The following is a 21,274-nucleotide window of genomic DNA, read 5'->3' as shown; positions in this document are numbered from 1 at the left end:
TATTAATGTACATAATAAATTTCAACAAGTTAACAGTTTTTCTAGATGATGACATATCTTTGATAGCTACTGTAATAATTTTTATAGCCATAGCTATTTTCCAAGAAAAACACATCACTATAATATTTAAATTCATTCAAAAGTCAAAATTGTCGAATTCATTTTGTAATGTCATATTCATGTACAATTATGAGATGAATGGAAGTAGATTGGGTTATTAATTGGCTGAAGAGGAATTGAAATCTATTTTAATCCTACGTTTGGTTAAAATTTATTGAAAAATTTATTTCATTTTAAAAAAATTATATGAAAAAAAAATAAAATAGAAATAATAAAATCGAAGGAAATTTGAATATGTAGAATTTTAAAATTAAATTTTATTTTATTCAAAACATATAAACTTTAGATTTGTAAATAAGAATTCTATAAATTTTATGAATTTCAACAAAAAATAATGTAAACCAGATTAAACATTTTTAATGCTTGTTATATGATATGTCTTAATAAAATTTAGTATATTTTAATTACTTAAATAATATATCCATATATCATTTTTCTTAACAAATTAAAATTCAGAATTTACCGTTACAAATTAAATTTAGAAATTTTTATAATATTAGAGCCAAAATTCAAGAACAGTGACAACAATTAAGCTGGACTTTGAAATATCTGTATCATACCCTTTTATTTATGCTTCTTTTGGTTCTTACTTTTTTGGTTTTATATGAATTCTTATGTTTCATCTTTGTAGAATACGCAATCTTATTCATCTACTTGGTTGCTATAAATTTCACAATCTTGTTTGGCCGTTTGACTACCATAAATCAGACAACTTTATCACTTATCAGGGCATGAATCCAGTGGCAAAAACCAGGATGAATTAGCTCTTATTGATGTTCCAGGGAATTTTATATCTCAAATTAATTAATGCATACATCATTCCTGACGAGGGCTTCCAGTAATTAATACACAGAGTTACTTATGTATATATATATATATAAATCATGATTAAGAAAGAAGGGAAACATTGAAACTTGACAAGCTCAAATTAGTCAATCAGGTCAACTAACTAACATGGCTAGTATGACATGATTTATCTTAATTTGCTTGTCTGAATAATTTTTAATGGATAGAATACATCTACATACGAAAATGACACTTTAAATTCTTTAATCTCAAATATAATCTAAATCATTGTTTTATTTCAAGGGTAGATTTGTTCAAAGTTCGAGGCGGATTTCTCATATAAAAGTCTAATTTTAGTATTGTACCGCTATACTATATGTGTCTAAAATTTTAGTAAATTCGATTTGTTATAAAAAAAATACAAATTTTTATTTTATAATTTTTAGAGTCAGACCGAGTTTGTTGAATGGATTTTAATAAAATAATATTTCTAAGTCTGTTAAAAAAAATAATTGAACTTTCTATTCAGGCTCGGACGGGCTTAGAGTAAAAAAATACATATCTAAGCCCGAAAATCTTTAAACAAACTTAGACAGACCGAGCATGTATCTAAACCCATGACATGTATATATTAACATCAGTATAAGAGAATATGTGTAACTAATAGTTGAATAAAATAAATAAAATAATTATCCTTAGCTTACAGACTTTGATGGAGTTATTAATTTTAAAGCCACTACCCTCAGATTAATGGTGCTAGTGACAATATACTTGCGTATCATAATTATATAAGAAGTTTCCAAGCTGTTCAAAATTGGCCACTGCTAATAATTAATTTTGCAAATTGCAATAGTGGCAGTAGACAAGGTCAATATTAGACCTGGAAAAAGTCAAACATGGTTGATCATGATCATGTCCATGTATCAGCTTTCTTGAATATATACTTCAAGAACAGTGTTACTGACCAAAGCAAACCCAAATTAGTCAAGCTGATTATTACTGGTTAATCATGGCTGTACAGAAAGAAAAGCAAGAAGGGAAACAAGGTAACACCAATCCACAAAAACTTAATTCTTTCCTTTCTCTACGAGGAGTGGCTGGCCGAACACAGCGTTTGAGAACCAAATCATCAGCTCAGGCTGAACCAGACACATCAATATCCACATTACCTGAAGACCTCATTGTAGAAATACTTTCCAGGGTACCAGTCAAGCCTCTATTACGATTCAAATGCGTAAGCAAAAGCTGGAATTCTATAATTTCTGATCCTCGTTTCGCAAAGCTCCAACTTAAGCGGGCGAAAGAAAACAGCAATATCAGCTGCAACAGACTCCTCCTGTCAACTTGGTCTCCGCGATCCTTAGACTTCGAAGCATTCTGCGATGATGATCTCAGCAATACAATAACAAATGTTAGTTTTCCAGCAATTGTCAAGGGTCCACCGACATTTTATGTCCGAATTCTGGGGTCTTGTGATGGCCTGGTTTGTTTACTTGATGACTATGGAACTATGTTCTTATGGAATCCTACTACTAGACAGTACAAAGAATTGCCAAAGCCTAAAGGTGCTGTCTACAGAATGTTTCTCCATGGAATTGGCTATAATTTTTCTACTGATGATTATGGAGTCGTATTTGCTAGCCGTTTTACTGATGATGGTAATGAAGAAACCACTGTTGAACTCTATACATTGAAAAATAATACTTGGAGAAAAATTGAAGACGTTGATTCAACTCCTGAGCCGTCAGGAAGATCAGGAATTTTTTGGAATGGAGGCCTGTATTGGCTAAAGGTGAAAGGAAGTGATTGTGAAAAAGTTTATATTATTGTTTCATTTGATATGGTGGAGAAGAAATTCAAAGAGGTCCTATCGCTACCAAGACATTTCGATCCGAGTAGATACAAAGCAAATTTAGGGATGTCAGGAAACAGCTTGTGTGTATTCTGTGAATGCAAAGGAAGCTGTTTTGAAACATTGGTATTGAATATCAATGGCACTGAAACATTCTGGACTAAATTGTTCAGCTTCCCTCATGACAGGTTTCCTGGATTTGATAATGCAGTATTATGCACAACAAAGAATGGTGAAGTTGTTTTGGAATGTGATGGATGGAAATTATACTTGTACAACCCAAAAGAAGGAACTTTCAGGAATTTTGAGATGAATAATGGTGGGGATGTTTGTGAGTTAGAATTATATATAGAAAGTCTAGTTTCACCTAATGTTTAGGGGAGCACATAAATTAAGAAGAAGCCCTTAGGAGCAGAATGCATCATATATGTTAAGAGAATACATTCACTATCTTCTTTGTTATGTATGTAATAAATAGTGTTCGTTATTTAAAAAAAAAAACATAAATTAATATAATGAAGATAGTGGTATTCTTAAATGCTTAGTCGAGGTATGCACATACCTTTATTTGTCTAAAAAAATTAACATATAGCTTAAATTAAAAGAAATTACTACCACAGAGTTTTTTCTTTTTTCCCTTGTATAATTTTAGGACTGAAAAGTTGTCCATGGCATCCGCTGCCCTGTGCTATATTCCTCCTTGCCGATGCTTGCTCCAACCGTCCCTGCCGATTGTGTAGTTACTGTGTTGAATAACAAGGAGAGATGATGAAATATCCAAATGTTCAAGCAATTCAGTTTGCTATATGTGAAAAGAAAATAGGGAGATTATCATTAAAAACTACAATCAAGCCTAGCTAGTTTGAAAATCTTAATAAGAACGAACCTTATTCAAATTTTGGTTCTCAAGATTGAGTGATCTGCGGGTTATGCCATGTGTCTGCGGTGGAAAGGATGTGAAAGAATGGTGACAGTCCAGCAGGCTTTTTTTCTTTCTTTTCTGCCGAATTCTTGAAAAGAATAATAATTTCCCAAAGAAGATTGACTCGTTCACTTGTAAATATTCAACTTTTCCAAGTCTATGAACGATTAGAAACTTGACTAGCTCAATTTGGGTAAGAAGTCATGTTTATCAATATGTTTGAAAAGTCTTGCCAGGACCGAATAAATACTCCATACATTTATACTTTCCTGAGATGACATAGAAAGAAAAAAGAAAAGCACCAAACTCAAGCAGAAAATAAATCAAATCAAATTCATGTCCAAGTTACCCCAGGATCTCATCACAGAAATACTCTCAAGGGTGCCAGTCAAGCCTCTCATCCGATTTAAATGCGTATGCAAAACATGGATTTCTTTAATCTCAAATCCTGAGTTTGCCAAGCTTCAACTGAAAAGAGCAAAGGAAAATAACAATGTTAGTAACCACTACAGACTCCTCCTCGCTACTTGGCCACCACAATCTTTAGACTATGAAGCGTACTGTAATGATGATATCAGTAATGCTCTCCGAAAGCTGAGTTATCATGCAATAGCGAAAGATCCAAACGACAACTACGATGTCCGAATCCTAGGTTCTTGTGATGGCCTGGTTTATTTATGCAATGAATATCACGATAGCATGTTCTTGTGGAATCCGACCATCGGAGACTATAAAGAATTGCCAAAACCTAATGGTGCTTTTCATGGTATGTATCTTTATGGAATTGGTTATAATGTCAATAATGATGATTACGAAGTATTATTTGCAAGCAGGTATAATTCTAACAATTCTGAAGAAACTATAGTTGAACTCTATACATTAAAAACCAGAACCTGGCGACAGATTGAAGACATTGATTTAGCTCCCAAGTCACATGTAGCATCAATTTCTTGGAATGGGGCTATATATTGGTTGGTAACTAAAGAAAGTGGTCTCAACAAAGCTTATGTGCTCGTTTCTTTTGATATGACAGAGGAGAAATTCAAAGAAATCCTGACGTTACCGGACAGTTTTTATTCTGATGATATCTCTGCAGTAAGTTTGGGTACGTCAGGAAACTCCTTGTGTGTTTTTTTTGAAAAAAGTGGAAGCTTTTTTGAGGCTTTGATATTGGATGTTAATAACGTTGAAGCACCTTGGAGCAGATTATTCTGTTTCCCACATGACACATTTGGTGGATATGGCAACAGTGCTTTATGTATAACAAATAATGGTGAAATTCTTATGGATTCTGATGGATATCAAATATTCCTTTACAATCCCAAAGAAAGAGTATTTAAGTATTTTAGATTAGGGAAGGATACGGATTCAGAATCAGGATTATATGCTGAAAGTTTAATTTCACCAAATATTTAAAAGACCCTGTATCTCTCTCTCTTTTTCTTTTCCTATGCATGATTTGGGATTTTGTAATCCATTAGCAATAAAGTCTTTGTCATTAGATATTAGATATTTAGCTTGCTTTCTACACTTTTTTTTTTTTTTAATTTGAGGATCATTAATCTGTATGTGTTTAAAGAAAAATGTAGCAGGAAAAAAATTTGCATACTTTTCTATGTAGCAGGAAAACCAAACAACAAAATTTGACACTAAAAGTACTATATTATAGCACAATCACTGCCTTGTAGCATTTCCATTGATTAACAAAACTGCAACTCAGCTTTCTTCACTTTCCCTTCCGATTCCTCAAAATCTTCTCCAATCTTCACTTCACTAATGGTTTCCACAACCAAAGAACTATCAAGAGAGCTTCCCGAGATTGTTCATCTCCACAAAGACGGCTCAGTAGAATGTCTAATGGGCTCACCGAATGTGCCACTATCACTTGACCAATACCAAGAAGCAGGAGTTGCATCAGAAATATATAACGGTCTCTGAAAGTGAAAACCCAAAATCTCTACTCGCCTCCATAAGCCAAAACTAACACAACAATCAAAAAAACGCCAATCTCGGTTTATTTCCCTGCTGGTTCTTTTTGCGTCGATCAGCTTTCTCTTTCGTTGGCCACTGTTATATCCATTCTTATTATCTGAATCTCACGTTCTTTATCTATACAGTACAGGTTAGCACCAGAGCATTCTCTTCCTGCTGCTACATATAAAGATTGCCAGCAAGCTCTTCCATGGGTAGCTTCTCATTCAGTGGGAAATGGTACAAAGATAGAGCCATGGCTTCTTGATCATGGAGATTTTGGCAATATCTTTATTGGAGGTGCTAATATAGTGTATAAGATGGCTGTCAGAGCTGGTTTTGAGAGCCTGAATGGTAAACTTAGAATTTTTGGTGCTTTTCAAGCACATCGACACTTTTGGGGTTCAAAGTCAATTGGAAATCATTACAAGACATTTCCTAATTTAGTTTGGGATTTTGTTTACCCTTCTGCAGCTGATGGTATTCATAACGCAATGATCAATCCAGGGAATGAAATGCTTTGGAAGTGTTCAGTTGTTCTCAATCTGTTTTGGAAATGCTTTGGAAGTGTTCAATCCTTTTCTAATGCGAACCACCTTAGTTCAAGTTGAAAGCCAATTCCTTCTTCAATTTCTCAAGAAAAATGTTATTTTATTTGGCCTTCTCCTTTTAGGTGTAATCATGAAACTCCTGAGTAGTATATTCTTACTATAGAATTTTCTGACATCTTAAAATCAAGAAAGTAAGGGCTTTTCTCAAATATTATCGAGGACAGATTGTGGTTTAAATATAGGTAACAGGCTAGGCTAAACTGACACCAAACCTAACTACGCATTTTTGTTTATTTCCATCTTGATCCTACAGCAACAGGTACATGACCAAAATCATAACAATTGAGAATAATTACAGGTTCTAGCAGGATTTTTTTTTAAAAGAAATTAGGATTAGGAAAGCCTAACAACACTAAGCAATTGAAAGCAGCCCTTTGTATGATTTACAGTAGTCAATTTAAGGCACTTCTATTTGAACCATTCTAGTAGACCTATATTAGTATTATACTGACAAAAATATTAATTAAACTTGAATCCAAAAATGACAACATAACTTCTTACCTTCTCTTCTTGCATCATGAGCTTGCTAACCCAGAAAGAACTAACCAGAAACCCCTTAATGCAAACTTCTAGACCACACATCCATGACAGCAGGACTTAAGAGGATCCGTCAGCATAAACACACCCAGACCATATCCCAGAGACAGGTTAAATAATCTCCAGGCGACCATAATCCCTACCCTACATGCATGTTGGAATTTTACAGACTATTTTAACTCATCACACTCGCTTATGTGTTACTGTCCTCTTCAGGGAAACTAAAGGAGTAATGGAAATGAAAGCTATAATGAGGTTTATTGTACATAAACCACTATCAATGCTATTTCCAGAAAGAGTTGATTCTTTATAAATACAGTTACAAGAAAATAAAAATAAATAAATATCATTCTTATTGACTAAAATTTCTACTAAACAGATACATATATAAGCAATTTTAATCAAGAATACATGGAAAGATGCAATTAATAATTGACTGACCTTTACACCTTGTCACCAACAGAAACATCCTAGCATATCTCCTTGTTATTTAAGCTTACAAAGCAGATGATGGTGCTGAGAGAAGACATCATCCATCAACTATAAATTGATCATCTTGAGTATCTCCATCAACTCTGGCATCTTCATGTACCATATTCACATGGTGCAAATTCTGCATCATTTGTGAAAGATAATGATTACTAGCACTAGTATGATCAGAGAGCCCAGTTGGATGACCTGTCCATTGTGAAACAATCCCAAGAAATTGGCTAGTAAGGTTCTGTTGCTCATGAAGAATACGCGTTTGTATCTGCCCCATTTCTACTCGGTGTTGATTTAACATCCCATCAATCCTCTTCTTCCAATCTAATCTCCTCCTTTTTGTCCTCTCTTCCCATTCTTTTTCGTGAATCAACTCTTCTTCTCGTCTTCTTTGATCCCTCTCTTCACTCTCCTTTTCCATGGCTTCCCATTCTTGATATCTTTGCCACCTCAACTTTTCCCTAGCCTTTTCTCTTTCTTCCCTCTCTTCCAGCTTCCGTTCCCATTCTTGCTCCCTCTCAATTCGAATATTCTCCCTCCTCTGCCTCTCCCGCTCTCTCTCAACTTCATGTTGCTCAAACCGAGCCTCCATTTCCCTCAACTGTCCTATTTGGTTTGAAAGGAACCGAAGAACCCTCTTCTCCAATCCCTTCAACACCTTCCTCTTCTTCCTCAAATTAGACACATTCACATCTACTTCTTCATACATGAAGCCATCATCCCCTTCCTCTCTTACGCGCTCATTACTGTTATAATTCTCCTCTGCCTCTTCTCCTTCATAATCAAACCCCAAACCCAGCATCCCATCTTCACCTCCATCAATCCCCACAAAATCGCCATCAGCTGAATTACCCAACTGTCCAAACTCCCCAATCTCAATTCCTCTACCAACCCCCAACAACCCCGCAGCATTTTCCCTATCCTCATTTAAGACGCCAGTCAAATCATTCCCATTACTACCATTAGAAGTATATGCTATCGGAACATCCCCGAAAACTTCCTTGTATAGCAAAAAATTCGACCAATGAGTCAGCCCTTCCACCCAATCAAACTCATCTGCATTATTAGTACCCTCTCCGCCACCTGAATTCTCTACCACTGCAGAGAGCTCAGGCTTCTTGATCTTTTGCTTAACAAGCAAGTATTGATGTCTCATATTTTGCACCTTAGTGGACACATCTTTCCATGTCCATTGCCAAGGGTAAGTAATAGGATCACGAACATGATGCACATAATTCACATACAGAGCAATGGGTTTATATTTCTTTTCTCTAGTTTTCATTTTGGCAAGTGTCCCATCAGAGACCATCTCACCGTATTTCTCAATTAGGGTTTTCTCTTCTGCTTCAGTCCATTTCTTTCTTCTCGGTGGCATCATCAGACGCCCAAATATCAATAAATCAGTAATTACAACCACCAATACTGACCCTAATACTCAATTCATTAGTTAAATTCACATGCTAACAGAGAACAAAAAGCCTAATTCAAACCTACCCAGATGGAAGAAACCAACAAAATTGAGCTACTGAAGAGAGAATCAGAGATTACCTCGAGGCATAAATTGAAGAACTTTCTTTGGAGAGCTGATATGGGTTTTGTTGGAGCTTAATGGTGGAGGACTTTCCCGGGAAAACTGAGAGAGAAAATGATGGAATCTGGGGGAAAGTGATATGGGATTATACTTTGAAGCCAAAAGTTAATTTTGCTCTATTCCGTTCCGTACAGTCCAACGGACGCTGCTCTTCTTTTTTCTTTTTCTTCTTTTTCATAAAATAATTATTGCTGGGCCACGGTAACTACAGTTGTTTACTGCTGTGGTAAAATTGAGTGAGGGTAAATCCTGTCTTTTCATTGTCAAGCCAAAAGAGAAAAAAATCTCGTCACTTTCATTATCAGTCTACCAGGTTAATGGTTGTGATTGATTGATTAATAATTATAAAAAGCAACAAATGTCCGTATTTGATACATATTCAATGCCATGCCATCAATTCGATATTCATATCATATATTAAAATTTCTTTTGAAAAATAATTCTCATTTCAAAAGTTACTGATTATATATTCTTACATTATATTTGATTAAAGTTTAAATTTTTTTATAAAATTTAATTACAAATTTAGTTTTTATGTGCTTTAAATAAAGTAAAAATTAATTTAAAATTCCACCTTTTGGTTCTAAGCCATTCTTTTCAAGTATGACTTTATATTTTTATGCGAACATCTAAAGTGTCACAAAAGCTTTTGTTAATTAAGAATGAAATATTATTATATAATTGTTCATAAATAAGAAAATCTAAATAATTATATGAACACTTATCGATAGTAGATTTAAAAAAAAAAGTTAGAGAATCAAATACTTTAAATTCCACAGTTTCTCCTAAAACTGTCATGGTAAGTTTTTCATCATGCACATCAATCACAGTTCTACTAGTTGCCATGAAAGGTCTACCAAGGAGTATAGTTTGCTATTTATCCCTTGTTGGTGTGTTTTTCATGTCAAGTACTACAAAATCAACTTGAATTATTAACTTACCTACTTGTACTAGCAAGTCATCCACTATACCTCTAGGATATTTTATCGATCTATCAGCAAATTGTAGAGACATAGTGGTGGGCTTCAACTCTCCTAAGCCAAGTAGTTCATACATCGAATACGACATCAAGTTGATGCTTGCTCCCAAATCTAACATAATTTTTGTATGCTTTTTATCACCTATTGTAATATCAATGGTAAAGCTACCAGAATCCTTCATCTTAAGAGGCAATTGATGTTGAAGCATTATACTTGCTACTTGTACTTTTTCGTTGTTCGCATATCGCCTTTTGTTGGTGTTTAACTCTTCAGATTTTTTTACATAAGTTGGCTTATTCCTAATAACATCCAACAAAGGTAAATTAGTATTAACTTTGGAGAGCATCTCAATACTTTCAAATTTTTTTTTATCCTTTTTGCTCGTTTTAGGTTGGTTTAGAAAAGGAATAGAGGGTCTATAAGGCTGAGCTGCCTTATGAAATTCAGATCTACAAAATGCTTCCTTTTCTTTCTTCTCAAGCCTAAGATTAGACTCTACTTTTTCTTCCTTTTGTATGCTCTCCTTATTGATTTGCACTAATCCATCATTTTTAGGTGTACCTGCATAAAAAGAAGAATTCATTTCAGTTTCCATAGCAATATTATCGATAATCTCACCTCTTCTTATAGTAATAATGGAACTGGCTTGTTCAGGTTGACTTGATAGTTCATCTTTATTGAGCTCTTCAACAATTTGTCCCATTTAAGCTTCTAAACATTTCAGTGAAGTCTCAATGGAATCTGTCTTTTTCTCATTCCTCTCCATCCTATCATGAGAAGCCATCATAAATGATTGAAGTGTTTTTTCCAAACTTGGCTTCCTTTGTTCATTAGATCGAAGAGTTTATTCTTGATCTTGAAAGAAAGGATTGGAGTCCCTTTGGAATTGAGAATATTGGTCTTGATAATGAGGTTGATTTGATTTCTCAATAATTATGGTGGGTTTTGGTCATTGTATTTTCAAGAAAAATTTGGATGGTTTCTCCAACCTGTATTATATGTATTGGAATAAGGGTCATTCATAGGATGCATGGGTTAGTAAGAATCTATTAAATTTGTTTGGTGATACATATTTCCTCTGTAATTATTAAAAGATGAACAAACATTAGCACTATGACTATAAATACCACATACCTCATTATTTAGTGAGTTTTTTTGTTAAAGTAAGCATATTGACTTGCTTAGTCAATTCAACAAATTGTATGACCATCTCACTATTAGCTACCACTTCATTTACTTCTATTCTCTTTGTCCTCACACTCTTTTATTGAGAATTGGCTCCTAACATTTCAAAGATATCATAAACCTCATCAAGTGTCTTTTCTAACATAACACCCCAACTGCATTATCAACCATACATTGATATTGGTGTATCAACCCATCATAAAATAATTGGTTGATTATTGATAGTGGAAATTCATAGTGTGGGCATTGCAATAGAAGTGATTTGAAGCGATTTCATGCTTCATGAAAAGATTCAGCATTCTCTTGATAAAAATTAGAAATTTCACCTCTTAATTCTTTAGTCTTTTGCTGTGAGTAAAATCTACTCATAAACTTTTGATAAATTTTATTCTAATTTCTCAAAGAATTAGGAGGCAAGGTTATTAACCAAGCCTTTGCTCTTTCTTTCAATGAATAAAGAAAACACTTCATTCTTAGTTGATCCTCATTAAGTCCAGATAATGGGAAAGCATGAACTATGGCATAAAATTTTCTAATGAATGTTAATGCATCCTCACTAGGCATACCATAAAATGAAGGAAGTATATTAAAATGAATGCTCTTAAGTTCATAATTCCTAGATGCATCACCTAGAATTATGCATGAAGTAGTGTTACCAATTGTAGGCAGTGCATAATCTTTCATAGTCATTCGCCTTTCAGCTCCTACTTCTCCTTGTGGGTTTGCCATGATATCAACTTCTTCTGTTAATTCTTCTTCTAGTTGTTTCCTGCTTCGCATACAAAATAAAAGAAAATTTCAGATTAAAAAAAACTTAAAAATGAAATTTACAAATAAAACAAAAACACATAAATAAAAAAAATTACAAAACACATAAACAAAATAAATTACAAAATACAAAGCAAACTAACAAACACAAGACACTTTGAATAATCGATTAATATAATAAATTTGGATACAGTTCCCCGGCAACGGCGCCAAAAACTTGATGTGTCTTTTCTAGTACTCACAAGTGCACGAATCGTTCCTATAGTAAGGACAAGTTCACCACGAGGTCGATCTCTCAATGAACTATGAGGCACTTATTATAAAGACTAATTATCAACACAAAATAATAAAAGTAAATCTAAATACTCTAAATCGTATGTTTGAGAGAATAATGGTCATAAAGTAAAGTAACTAAACAATAAATAAATATGCAATGCAAATGCTTATGATCTAAAACTATATGCTAAAGATAGTATTTAATCTAGCCATTTACTTAGTAATCTTCTTGTTTTACTTTAAGCCTAGATCTAATGAACGAGATGGTGATGTGCCTTTTTCCCTAAGTCACTCAAGCTAATGATGCAACCTAGGTTTCTTATACCAACATAGATTAAAGTAAAGATGATGTTTCTAATACTTTTAAACCTAAAGATTTTCATAACAATTATTATTGCTAAATTGATATGATGGTTAACTAACAATAATAACTGAAACTAATAAAGATACGAAGATAAAGAAATCATTCATTAAATAAATAAATAACAAGGTTCATACAAAAGTAAAAAGACTAAATTAAACACTTATGAAAACTAGCCTAATATATTTAACCCAATGATCATGGTATTAAATAGAAAGACATAAAAAAGTAAAAACTCTCTCTAGATCAATAATTTCTTCAAGTAGGAAGAAAATTGGCCATCAGTCTCAATTTATTGAAAAGTTCATTAGATTCTAAAAAGAGTAATGAAAACTAAAACTAAATGTTTATGAAAAATTGTAGAGAATTATGGGAAAAATAATAGTGGCAGATAGAGAGCAGGTAGGAGAAAACTCCCCTCCTTTCTTCCTTTCTTCTCTTACTTCCTCTTTTTTTTTTTCCAATTAGGTTTTGCAAAGATTTATATATAGAAGAGTCCTCCTCTATATAAATTTTCATAAAGATAAGTATACTAATATAGGTCTATCTAATAGATAAGACTTTAGGTATCTTAATCTCCACCAAATACTATCCCATAAATAACTCTTAATATAAATCCTAATAATTATACAAAATGACTAAAATGTCCTTTAGAACTTTTAATTAGTAGTCCATGCGTCTTAATCTTGGGCCTTGATACGAACATATCTCATTAAGCTTCTTTTAGTTCTATATTTTCCTCTTTTTGCTAGTATTCCTGAAAATAGACAATTAAGCTTAAGTGAGGTAAAAACACATAGTTTCACCATATTATATATAGAAATATATCATTAAAGCTCTAAAATACTCATAAATATCTATATATAATTTGGACCGATCACTTATTCTATGAATTTGATCTATTAGATATTTAAATTCTATAATTACTTAACACATAAATATTTGGCAACTTACATAAAAAAAAAAAATGTGTTCTATCAAGTTCTAACATGCTATCGAGATCCCTTTTCATGATCTAACGTGACAATAATATGAATTTATTATAATTTTTAAAATAAATATCACTATTTTCTTCATTATTTCATCATTATCTTCTTTTCAAGGTTTTATTTCATTTTCTTAAATCTTTTCTTTTTTTCTTCTCATATTTTTATTGATTCTTGAACAAAAATTTGTTGAATCTTCAAACTCATCATCGTATCTAAGATTGATGTTCAGACTGATTTTAATAGCTTCTCCTTAAAATGAAATTTCTCATAGAAAAAAATTGAAAATAAATGTCACACGTACTTAGGTATTTGTCACATTATGAAATTGAGCTTACGTATCAATTTTATAATCTAAGTCAGCGTGCGTGTTTTATAGTTTTTTTTGTTATTAATTGTCAAATATTTATATATTAAATAATTATTAAATTCAAATATCTAATAGATAAACTCAAATCTTCCAAGCACGTGTGTCTCCACACGTATTAAGCCAATTAAATTGTAGAGGCATTTACACATATTCTTCTTTTAACCCTCTTGGTTATGACCTATGGCATGAGAAAGTGAAAATAAAATATAGCCAACCTGATAGGAACTGACAAAACAGAAATCAATTGTGTTAAATTTTCCTAGAAAATGAAGGTTTTGATGCTTAATACAACAAATGGAAACAAACAAGTTCTTTATAGTCTGTTACTAAAATTTATCATTTTCAGGACCTGCCGAAAGGACTAAAATGGCAAGAAAATACGGATTATTCAGGATTCAGGCACTCTCATCTAAATTTCCAAGCAATAATCTAACACTAAACAGCTTTCGTTGCTTGTAAAGGGTTGAAGATAGAAGGCTGTGTACAGAAGCCTAAGAGGATCTATGAACTTCACCTCTTGATCTTCTGCATGCTTAACAGAAGACAGTGTTCATTTCAAATTATGCATTGAAACTTGAGAAACAAAGATAGCACAAAATAGTGAATAAGAACCGAAATCATTCAGATTTAAGTATCAACTGATCTGTCTAGTCTTCAAGAAACAGCTGCCTCCCATAAACATTAAACCATCCTCCCCCTCCCCCAACATATTCACAAGCTAGTCTGTTCTTAAGAGAGAGAAAAAAAAAAAAACAACAACAAAAATGGAAAAGAAAGAAAAAAGCAGAGAGAAACTGTCAGTAAGTGTCTCAGGATCCCTACAAATGTCATCAGCATATCACCATTTCTTTGTGTTATGAAATACTTTTCCATCTTTGCGTTGTCTCATGCCACCCTAATTTGTCAAGCAAATACCTATCAGCTTACAAAAATGTTGCTTCTGTATGCTTGCTGTCAAGATCCTTCCAACCTTGAAAGTAGGATTTTGCCTATAAACTGAAACATTTCCATTTCATTGTTTTAAAACGTTGATATGTACGCTGCTATCCGGAATTCCTGCTGGTATTGGAATGTGAATTTGTAAAAACAGGCGATTCCACTGATGGGGAATTCGTGTGTGTAAAAACTGGAGATTCAGCAGGTGGACTAGGACCATCCCCCATATCCTTCGTTCTGTGAAGGAGAAAGGTACCGGACAGGATTGTTACAAAACCACACAATTCAGTTGCTATCTGTGATGCTTCTTGCGAGTCCCAATCCTGTATTCGTCACCAAATAAAATAGAGGACTAGCATCAGGACATCACGAGCTTGATAAAAAAAAATCTCGCAACAATCAGTGTATGTAATATGGGGACCAAAGTTTGACATGGTAAAAGATTTCACCATGCAGTGGGAAGTTTGGAACTGAATGCTAGCAGTTGGAATTTATATCATATCGGTAATATTTCTAATATAGAAAACGAAAATGGAATATGAACCTAGAGCACATGCAATCTTTTAAAAATATCTGACGTAATGCGGAAGCTGGCCGAAAGATTTCTGATAACATGATGTAGAATGATGGACGAACACCTTCATGAAACGTTAACGTCGCATGAAATTCCAGAATAAGAAAATGTTTACCTTAAACATGATCATGCTGGCAATGATGGTGAAAGTTGTGAACATAACATAGTAAACTGGAGATATAACAGCTGTGTTGAAGGTGTCCAACGCCTGCAAAGATGAATAAGAGATCTACGTAAAGCATTCGTCTGGTGAAATTAATATGTTTCTTAAACTCCAAAAAGATGAGATCAGAAAACTCACAAAAACAAGTTTGGGAATTTAGCAGATGTTTGTGTAAGTGAAAATTTCAGTTCAAATATTTAGGAACATAAGAAAGTATTTCCTATTCCTTTAGGAATCATGCCTGCATTCAGTGCAAGCAGGATGAGGGTAAACTTACTTCTTAACAAGTTAAAGAACTTATGGAGGCCATTTGTAGATCTGAGTCGGGCAAATTTTGAGATTTCAACCTATATATATACCTCATTTCTAATCATTTAAACGAATTCATGATATTTCAAGGTTCTTTGCTTGGAAATGCAAAAACCAAGGGGAATCTCTAACCCTCCAAAAAACCTGACACCCATAATATCATTTTACAGTTGAATCTCTGAAATTTACCTTGTTCAGGTAGTTGATCTGCAAAAGACAACATAACACCACTATTATAGTGAAAAGCCATGTCTGAAAGTAGACAAATTGATTCATTCCAGAAAAAGTGAGCTTCAGAGCAATTCCCACTGTTTTCACACTCATTACCTACAAAAATACAAGAAGTTAGTGAATCAAGACAACTAGAAATTTCATAATCACTAAACCCTTCATATATGATAAACAGACCGTAAGAGAGCCCATGAGAGAGCAAATTCCAACATAAACTATCATATGGCTTTGTCCATAGCGTGGTGCATATCTAAATATGAGCACAGCAACTGCAATCAATACTATGGCAGTATAGACAAGGAAACCTGTGAAAGAAACAAATACATCTCAGTTTGATATAACTAAAAGTACTCGTATATTTATATTTGCATGTATGATTCAGAGAAACTTGTTTGTACTGTTTAATTCTATGAAAAGCATGAGATAGCAAATCAAACCCAAAATAATTATGATTTTCTTCTCAACCAAAAACAAAAATGAAAAGTAAACCGTAATTCTTATGTACTAAATCAATAACATACTACTAGAAGCTCCAACTGAATGGCAATGAGATCATAGAAGAGTTCTGACTGGCCAAATCAAGTATTTTACATCTGAACCAAATGATGTCTTCGGTTTCCCTGTCTACATGCAATGAGGTGACAGTTTTTATTTAATGTATAGTCCATAGTTTTCTTGATGAACTTCCATCTAGCTAAATGAATCCCAACATGTTCAACATTTTTCACCGCAGACAGAAAGGAAAAGAAAAGAAAAAGATGTAGCAGTAACAAAACAAAGAATGCTTTATAGAAATTTTCTCTATTTTAGTATCAGGTAAGGCTATCAATTCATCTCTGTGCACATAATAATATTCAGCGGCGGACCTAGCAAGGGATCAGATAATGCTTTATAGAAATTTTCTCTATTTTAGTATCAGGTAAGGCTATCAATTCATCTCTGTGCACATAATAATATTCAGGGGCGGAACTTAATACTTAATCTTGTTGGTAAAATGATAGAAACAAGAAATAAAATATATAAATATTTTGTCATATTATATAAATAAGATTTATAAGACAAACAATATTATTGTAAGATAAAACATAGCATAATATATATATTTTTAAAATTATATATAAATATTACTATATAAAGGAATATTTTTTTAAAACAGAATTTAAAAAATTTATAACTTATTACAATAAAGAGTTTATTTCTATTTATAACTGGCCTAAATTGAAACCGTAACTTTTTGTCACTATATAAAGGTTATTCCTATATAGAGTATCGTTATAAAGAGATTTAACTGCATTTACTTATTAAAGAGGAATGTGTTTCATAATTTAATAAAAATATAATAGATAAATCAAACTTAAAATAAAAAATAATTTTATAAGAGATAAAAATGAAGAAAGTACTTAAAAATTACTAATTGAATAGTAATTTGAGGTACTTGAATAATAGATAAATCAAATTCAAAAAATGAAAAAATAAAATAAAAACAACACCATTTTCATGAAAATGCAGAATACTTATGTTAAGGATTATATTTTGATGTTATTTTCATTTTTACAATAATAAAACCACTGAATCAAATTAAAACATAAAATACTTCAGTTTCCATTTATTATTATTTTTTTAACAGTTTGATTTTTATTTCTTAATTCAGTCTAATTTAGAAATCGAACCATTTGATGCTTAAGTTTAGGCCCCACTCACTTTAGATGATGAATCCACCCCGACAACAGCCAAATAAATCTCCTAAATCAGCTCTTCTGTTAGTCTTAAGTAGTAACATCCTAAATGGAAAGCAAACTGGAAAAAGGGTTTCATGCTTCCATTACTAGAAATATCTTCTGAGTATTCATGATCATGGAGAATGGACAATATACATCTCACGCAGGATTTCTTTTTGAATTTTCCCTTTTCAGTTGTCATGTTTTTTCTTTCTTCAAAAGAAAAACTTGAGAGCATATATATCTGAGAGCTGAAAGCAAGAAACTGCACTACAATTTGAAGAATACCTGGCTCTGTAGCAAGAAGCCATACTTGCTTAACAGATTCAATAGCTCTTTCCTGCGGAGCATGCAAAACAATAGTCGTAGAGCCCACCACGCAAAGAACACATCCAAGCACACCAAAGATATGCAATTTCTCCTCCAGGATGAAATGTGCTAGCACTGCACTGAAGAATAAGTTTTTAATCAGCTCATACTCTCTACCTTCTCCAGGCATATAAATTCACATCAGACAGTGTAAAAGACTTATATAGACGCCTCTTGTACATGCACCAAATAAAGAGGAAATGTAAGAACATCTATTTAATGTACTCCTGCCACTGATAGAAACATCACCTGAAAATAATACTTAAAGCTCCCAAGGGTGTGACCAGAATTGCAGGTGCAAATGCATAAGCAGCAAAGTTAGCTGCCTCCCCAACAAGCACTGCAAAAGAAAAATGTCATCATCATGATAAATCATAACTGGGCTGCTACAAACTAAGAAAAGGAAGTTTTACTAGCACAGGATTGGAATCCCTATTCAGCGAACTACATTAGCAAGTACCACTGTTCTTGCCAAAACGAGGGTCATGCTAATATCAGGAAAAGAAAAAAAAAAAAAACACACCTGGTAAGGAAGGAAGCACATATCTTGAGATTTAACAAAATTTAAAAACCAAAAAAGATTTTTGCATTGGCATTGAGATGGTTATTACAATTGTATATGTGTGTAGGCATGTATCATTTTTATGTATGTAAGCACATGCATTTACGTGTATCTAAATATTTGCATAAGGTTCATCCAGACAGAAAATTAAAATTAAAGAATGACGAAACTTACTAGATAACATCCCAGCCCACCACCATGGTTCAAGCAAGTACGAATGCCCTCCCATACCTGATCACGTATAACCACATTACCAATGTACATCAATTGATTACATGTATAAAGCTTAAGAAAATATTAACAAAAAGTATGTTCCTTTATTTTCATGAATACAATGACTGTTGTACAAATCAGGATTTACAAGCTATATTTGGATTAAGAAAACAATAGAACCTGCTCTGGTTCCATTAGCCCCAGCCTTTTTCAGACCTTTCTTCTTGACAATAAAGCTAGAACCGATAAAAATGCTCGAAGAAATTGCCAAAACAAATCCATGAATATTGTCAGATGATATCCACATGATCAAAAAAATCAATAAATAACAGAATTGAAGACCAATATCCAAGAATTTGCAAGGATCACCAATCCCAATTCCTACACCAATAAAATCCAATCAATCAAAAACCATAATTCAATATCATGATCTCAAAGCCATCATAATTTTAATAACAGATTCATCCTGCTAACGTTATTAATATCAAGGAACAAACCTTCTCTTGGCACAATGCAAATGGGGCAATGGGGCTAAAGACCCACCTCCATGATGCCAAGATATGGATGGTTTAATGGTGATCTTGGGATAAAAACAATTTTAGAAAAATGGGTTGTTGGGGAAATGGAGAAAATGGAAAAGAAAAAAGGGAAAGAATGCGAATGTTAAAATGTAAATGGAAAGGAAATAGGGATCAATGAAAGGGGAAGAGAAATAAAAAGAGAGACAATTAAGGGAATGAAGAGGCAGCAACGGTAAGTCTGTTACAGAATAATATAAATAAAAGACCCCACAAATTTAAGACTGCCTCCGCATCCCGCGTTCTCCTCCAGCAATACCCTTCTTCTTTCTTTTTCCTCACACCCCTTACTTTTAATTATTTAATTATTTTAGTATTTTAACTTTCAATTTCACCAATCAAATACTTAAAACTTTAGTTTTATATTTATTTTTATAAAAATTAGTTTTATAATCTTTTAAACACTTTTAATTTAACATAATAGACATCTAAACTCTGTTTTATGATAACATTAAAATATTTATGCTAGTAGATATTGACGTATTGAATGAAACTATCTGTCAAAAACTATTTAAATATCATAATAAATACAAGCAAGTCAAATCGAATATATTTAGCCCTTTTTTTTCCCTGATGTTTCATCAGCTTTAGCTAAATTTACAAATTCAACCTTACAGTTTAAAATATCAACTATAATCTTTAATGAATTTATTACTAAATATTAAATTCAGTAAAGAAATAATTTTTCTATCAAATTATAGCAATTTCTTTTGCTATAGCCTCATTTAGTCTTAATTTTATCTCACTAGAATGAGAAATGTAAGTATTTTAGAGAATGTATACCGATATTGTTAGTTTTATTTTATATTCTGTTTTTACATATTTATGAGTTTAAGATATTTTATCAATTATTTCTTTAATAACTATATAAAAATCTCATAATAAATTATGATTTTAAGATTTTTTATTTATCAATTTCTTATATATTTAATATTTTATTAAGAAAAGTTATTAAGAATGGTTAGATTATTTTATATTTTTAAGTATGTTAGTTTAAAATTTTGAATTATTTTTAAGATATCGACTAAAAATATTAATTATTTCTTATTTGTTAGAAAAAAATAAATTTAGTGAAAACTAATATTAATTTTGCTCTAAGTTAATAAAAACATAATTTCGAATGAGTTTGATACTCGATAATAATTTTAAGGGTCGAGTTGAATTTATTTTTTTTAATTAATGGACAGGTATAATATTAAGAAATCAAATGACTTTTTGAAATATAGAGTTCAACTTGTAAATTTAACAAAACTTTTGAAGGAAATGGTAGTTTATTCTTCATTTAATTTTGATACATGCATTTTTTTTTCATAATATATGTATTTAGAATTAATCTAAACCATGCGAGATATAACTCTAATAGCACTTGCCTCCATGTGCATTTTACTAAATTCCTCTCTTTGGCTGATATGAAATGCACCAATCATGACAATTTATTTTGTATAAGTGTACTATGTCCACAATAGCATTAGATTCTCTCACAAAAATAATAGCATTATTTAACTTATTGTCAATCTTGAATTCCCTGACAAACACTCGGGGGAATACACCCTCCTTAGAATTGCTTGGGGTGCCAACGTCCAGAAAAGAAAAATGAAGGACATTAAAATATTACAGAAAGATAAATACTTTTACCATTTCAATAGAAAGATCCTTAGGATAAACAACAGTTTATAGAAATTTCTGTTACCGGGTTGTCAACAGAAGGATTTATTGTTATAAATTCTCTGAGTTATCAGACTAATTCTGAATATATTAGATTAAAATAAAATCAGGTTAGGATTCGAGAAGTACACAGATGTCAAAGAAATCAATTCTGATG

At 32.4% G+C, this 21,274-nt stretch overlaps 4 protein-coding genes and 1 non-coding gene across 9 annotated transcripts; 3 read left to right on the top strand and 2 right to left on the bottom strand.

Moving 5' to 3' along the window:
• The first annotated feature begins 1,824 nt into the window (after window positions 1-1,824).
• On the top strand, window positions 1,825-3,208 carry LOC8285034 (F-box/kelch-repeat protein At3g23880). Its single transcript, XM_002517999.4, has one exon. The coding sequence runs from the start codon at window positions 1,916-1,918 to the stop codon at window positions 3,134-3,136; it is 1,221 nt and encodes a 406-aa protein (XP_002518045.2). The 5' UTR covers window positions 1,825-1,915; the 3' UTR covers window positions 3,137-3,208.
• A 95-nt stretch (window positions 3,209-3,303) lies between these two features.
• LOC8285038 lies at window positions 3,304-9,024 on the bottom strand. Of its 2 annotated transcripts, XR_007217252.1 has the most exons (4): window positions 8,831-9,024; window positions 7,241-8,710; window positions 3,645-4,148; window positions 3,304-3,501 (listed from the first exon to the last, which is right to left on the bottom strand). XR_007217252.1 is itself a non-coding variant. In XM_015718602.3 (2 exons), exons 1-2 carry the CDS (start codon window positions 8,838-8,840, stop codon window positions 7,329-7,331), a joined length of 1,392 nt encoding a protein of 463 aa, XP_015574088.1. In that variant the 5' UTR covers window positions 8,841-9,024; the 3' UTR covers window positions 7,130-7,328. The 2 variants fall into 2 exon arrangements, 1 of the variants encoding a protein (XP_015574088.1); XM_015718602.3 differs by lacking the exons at window positions 3,304-3,501; window positions 3,645-4,148 and having other exon boundaries at window positions 7,130-8,710.
• On the top strand, window positions 4,017-6,317 carry LOC112534675 (F-box/kelch-repeat protein At3g06240). 4 transcript variants are annotated; one of them, XM_048378879.1, is made up of 3 exons: window positions 4,017-4,446; window positions 4,714-4,785; window positions 5,798-6,317. In XM_048378879.1, the coding sequence occupies exons 1-3, from the start codon at window positions 4,017-4,019 to the stop codon at window positions 5,839-5,841; spliced, it is 546 nt and encodes a 181-aa protein (XP_048234836.1). In that variant the 3' UTR covers window positions 5,842-6,317. The 4 variants fall into 4 exon arrangements, with proteins under 4 accessions (XP_048234836.1, XP_048234835.1, XP_048234834.1 ...); XM_048378878.1 differs by having other exon boundaries at window positions 4,714-6,317; XM_048378877.1 differs by having other exon boundaries at window positions 4,017-4,785.
• Window positions 9,025-11,267: 2,243 nt separating the features above from the next.
• LOC112534680 lies at window positions 11,268-11,374 on the top strand. Its single transcript, XR_003078965.2, has one exon. It is a non-coding gene; the product is annotated as a small nucleolar RNA R71 (small nucleolar RNA).
• A 3,023-nt stretch (window positions 11,375-14,397) lies between these two features.
• On the bottom strand, window positions 14,398-19,618 carry LOC8280618 (probable magnesium transporter NIPA1). Its single transcript, XM_002518004.3, has 9 exons — window positions 19,372-19,618; window positions 19,055-19,255; window positions 18,836-18,892; window positions 18,349-18,439; window positions 18,019-18,179; window positions 16,190-16,317; window positions 15,971-16,108; window positions 15,425-15,517; window positions 14,398-15,058 (listed from the first exon to the last, which is right to left on the bottom strand). The coding sequence occupies exons 2-9, from the start codon at window positions 19,179-19,181 to the stop codon at window positions 14,843-14,845; spliced, it is 1,011 nt and encodes a 336-aa protein (XP_002518050.1). The 5' UTR covers window positions 19,182-19,255; window positions 19,372-19,618; the 3' UTR covers window positions 14,398-14,842.
• Window positions 19,619-21,274: the final 1,656 nt, after the last annotated feature.

This window comes from Ricinus communis, chromosome 9 (genome assembly GCF_019578655.1).
Source record: "Ricinus communis isolate WT05 ecotype wild-type chromosome 9, ASM1957865v1, whole genome shotgun sequence".
NCBI classification, from domain to species: domain Eukaryota; kingdom Viridiplantae; phylum Streptophyta; class Magnoliopsida; order Malpighiales; family Euphorbiaceae; genus Ricinus; species Ricinus communis.
The sequence above is the reverse complement of the archived record's forward strand: the minus strand, read 5'-3'. Positions and strand labels throughout refer to the sequence as shown.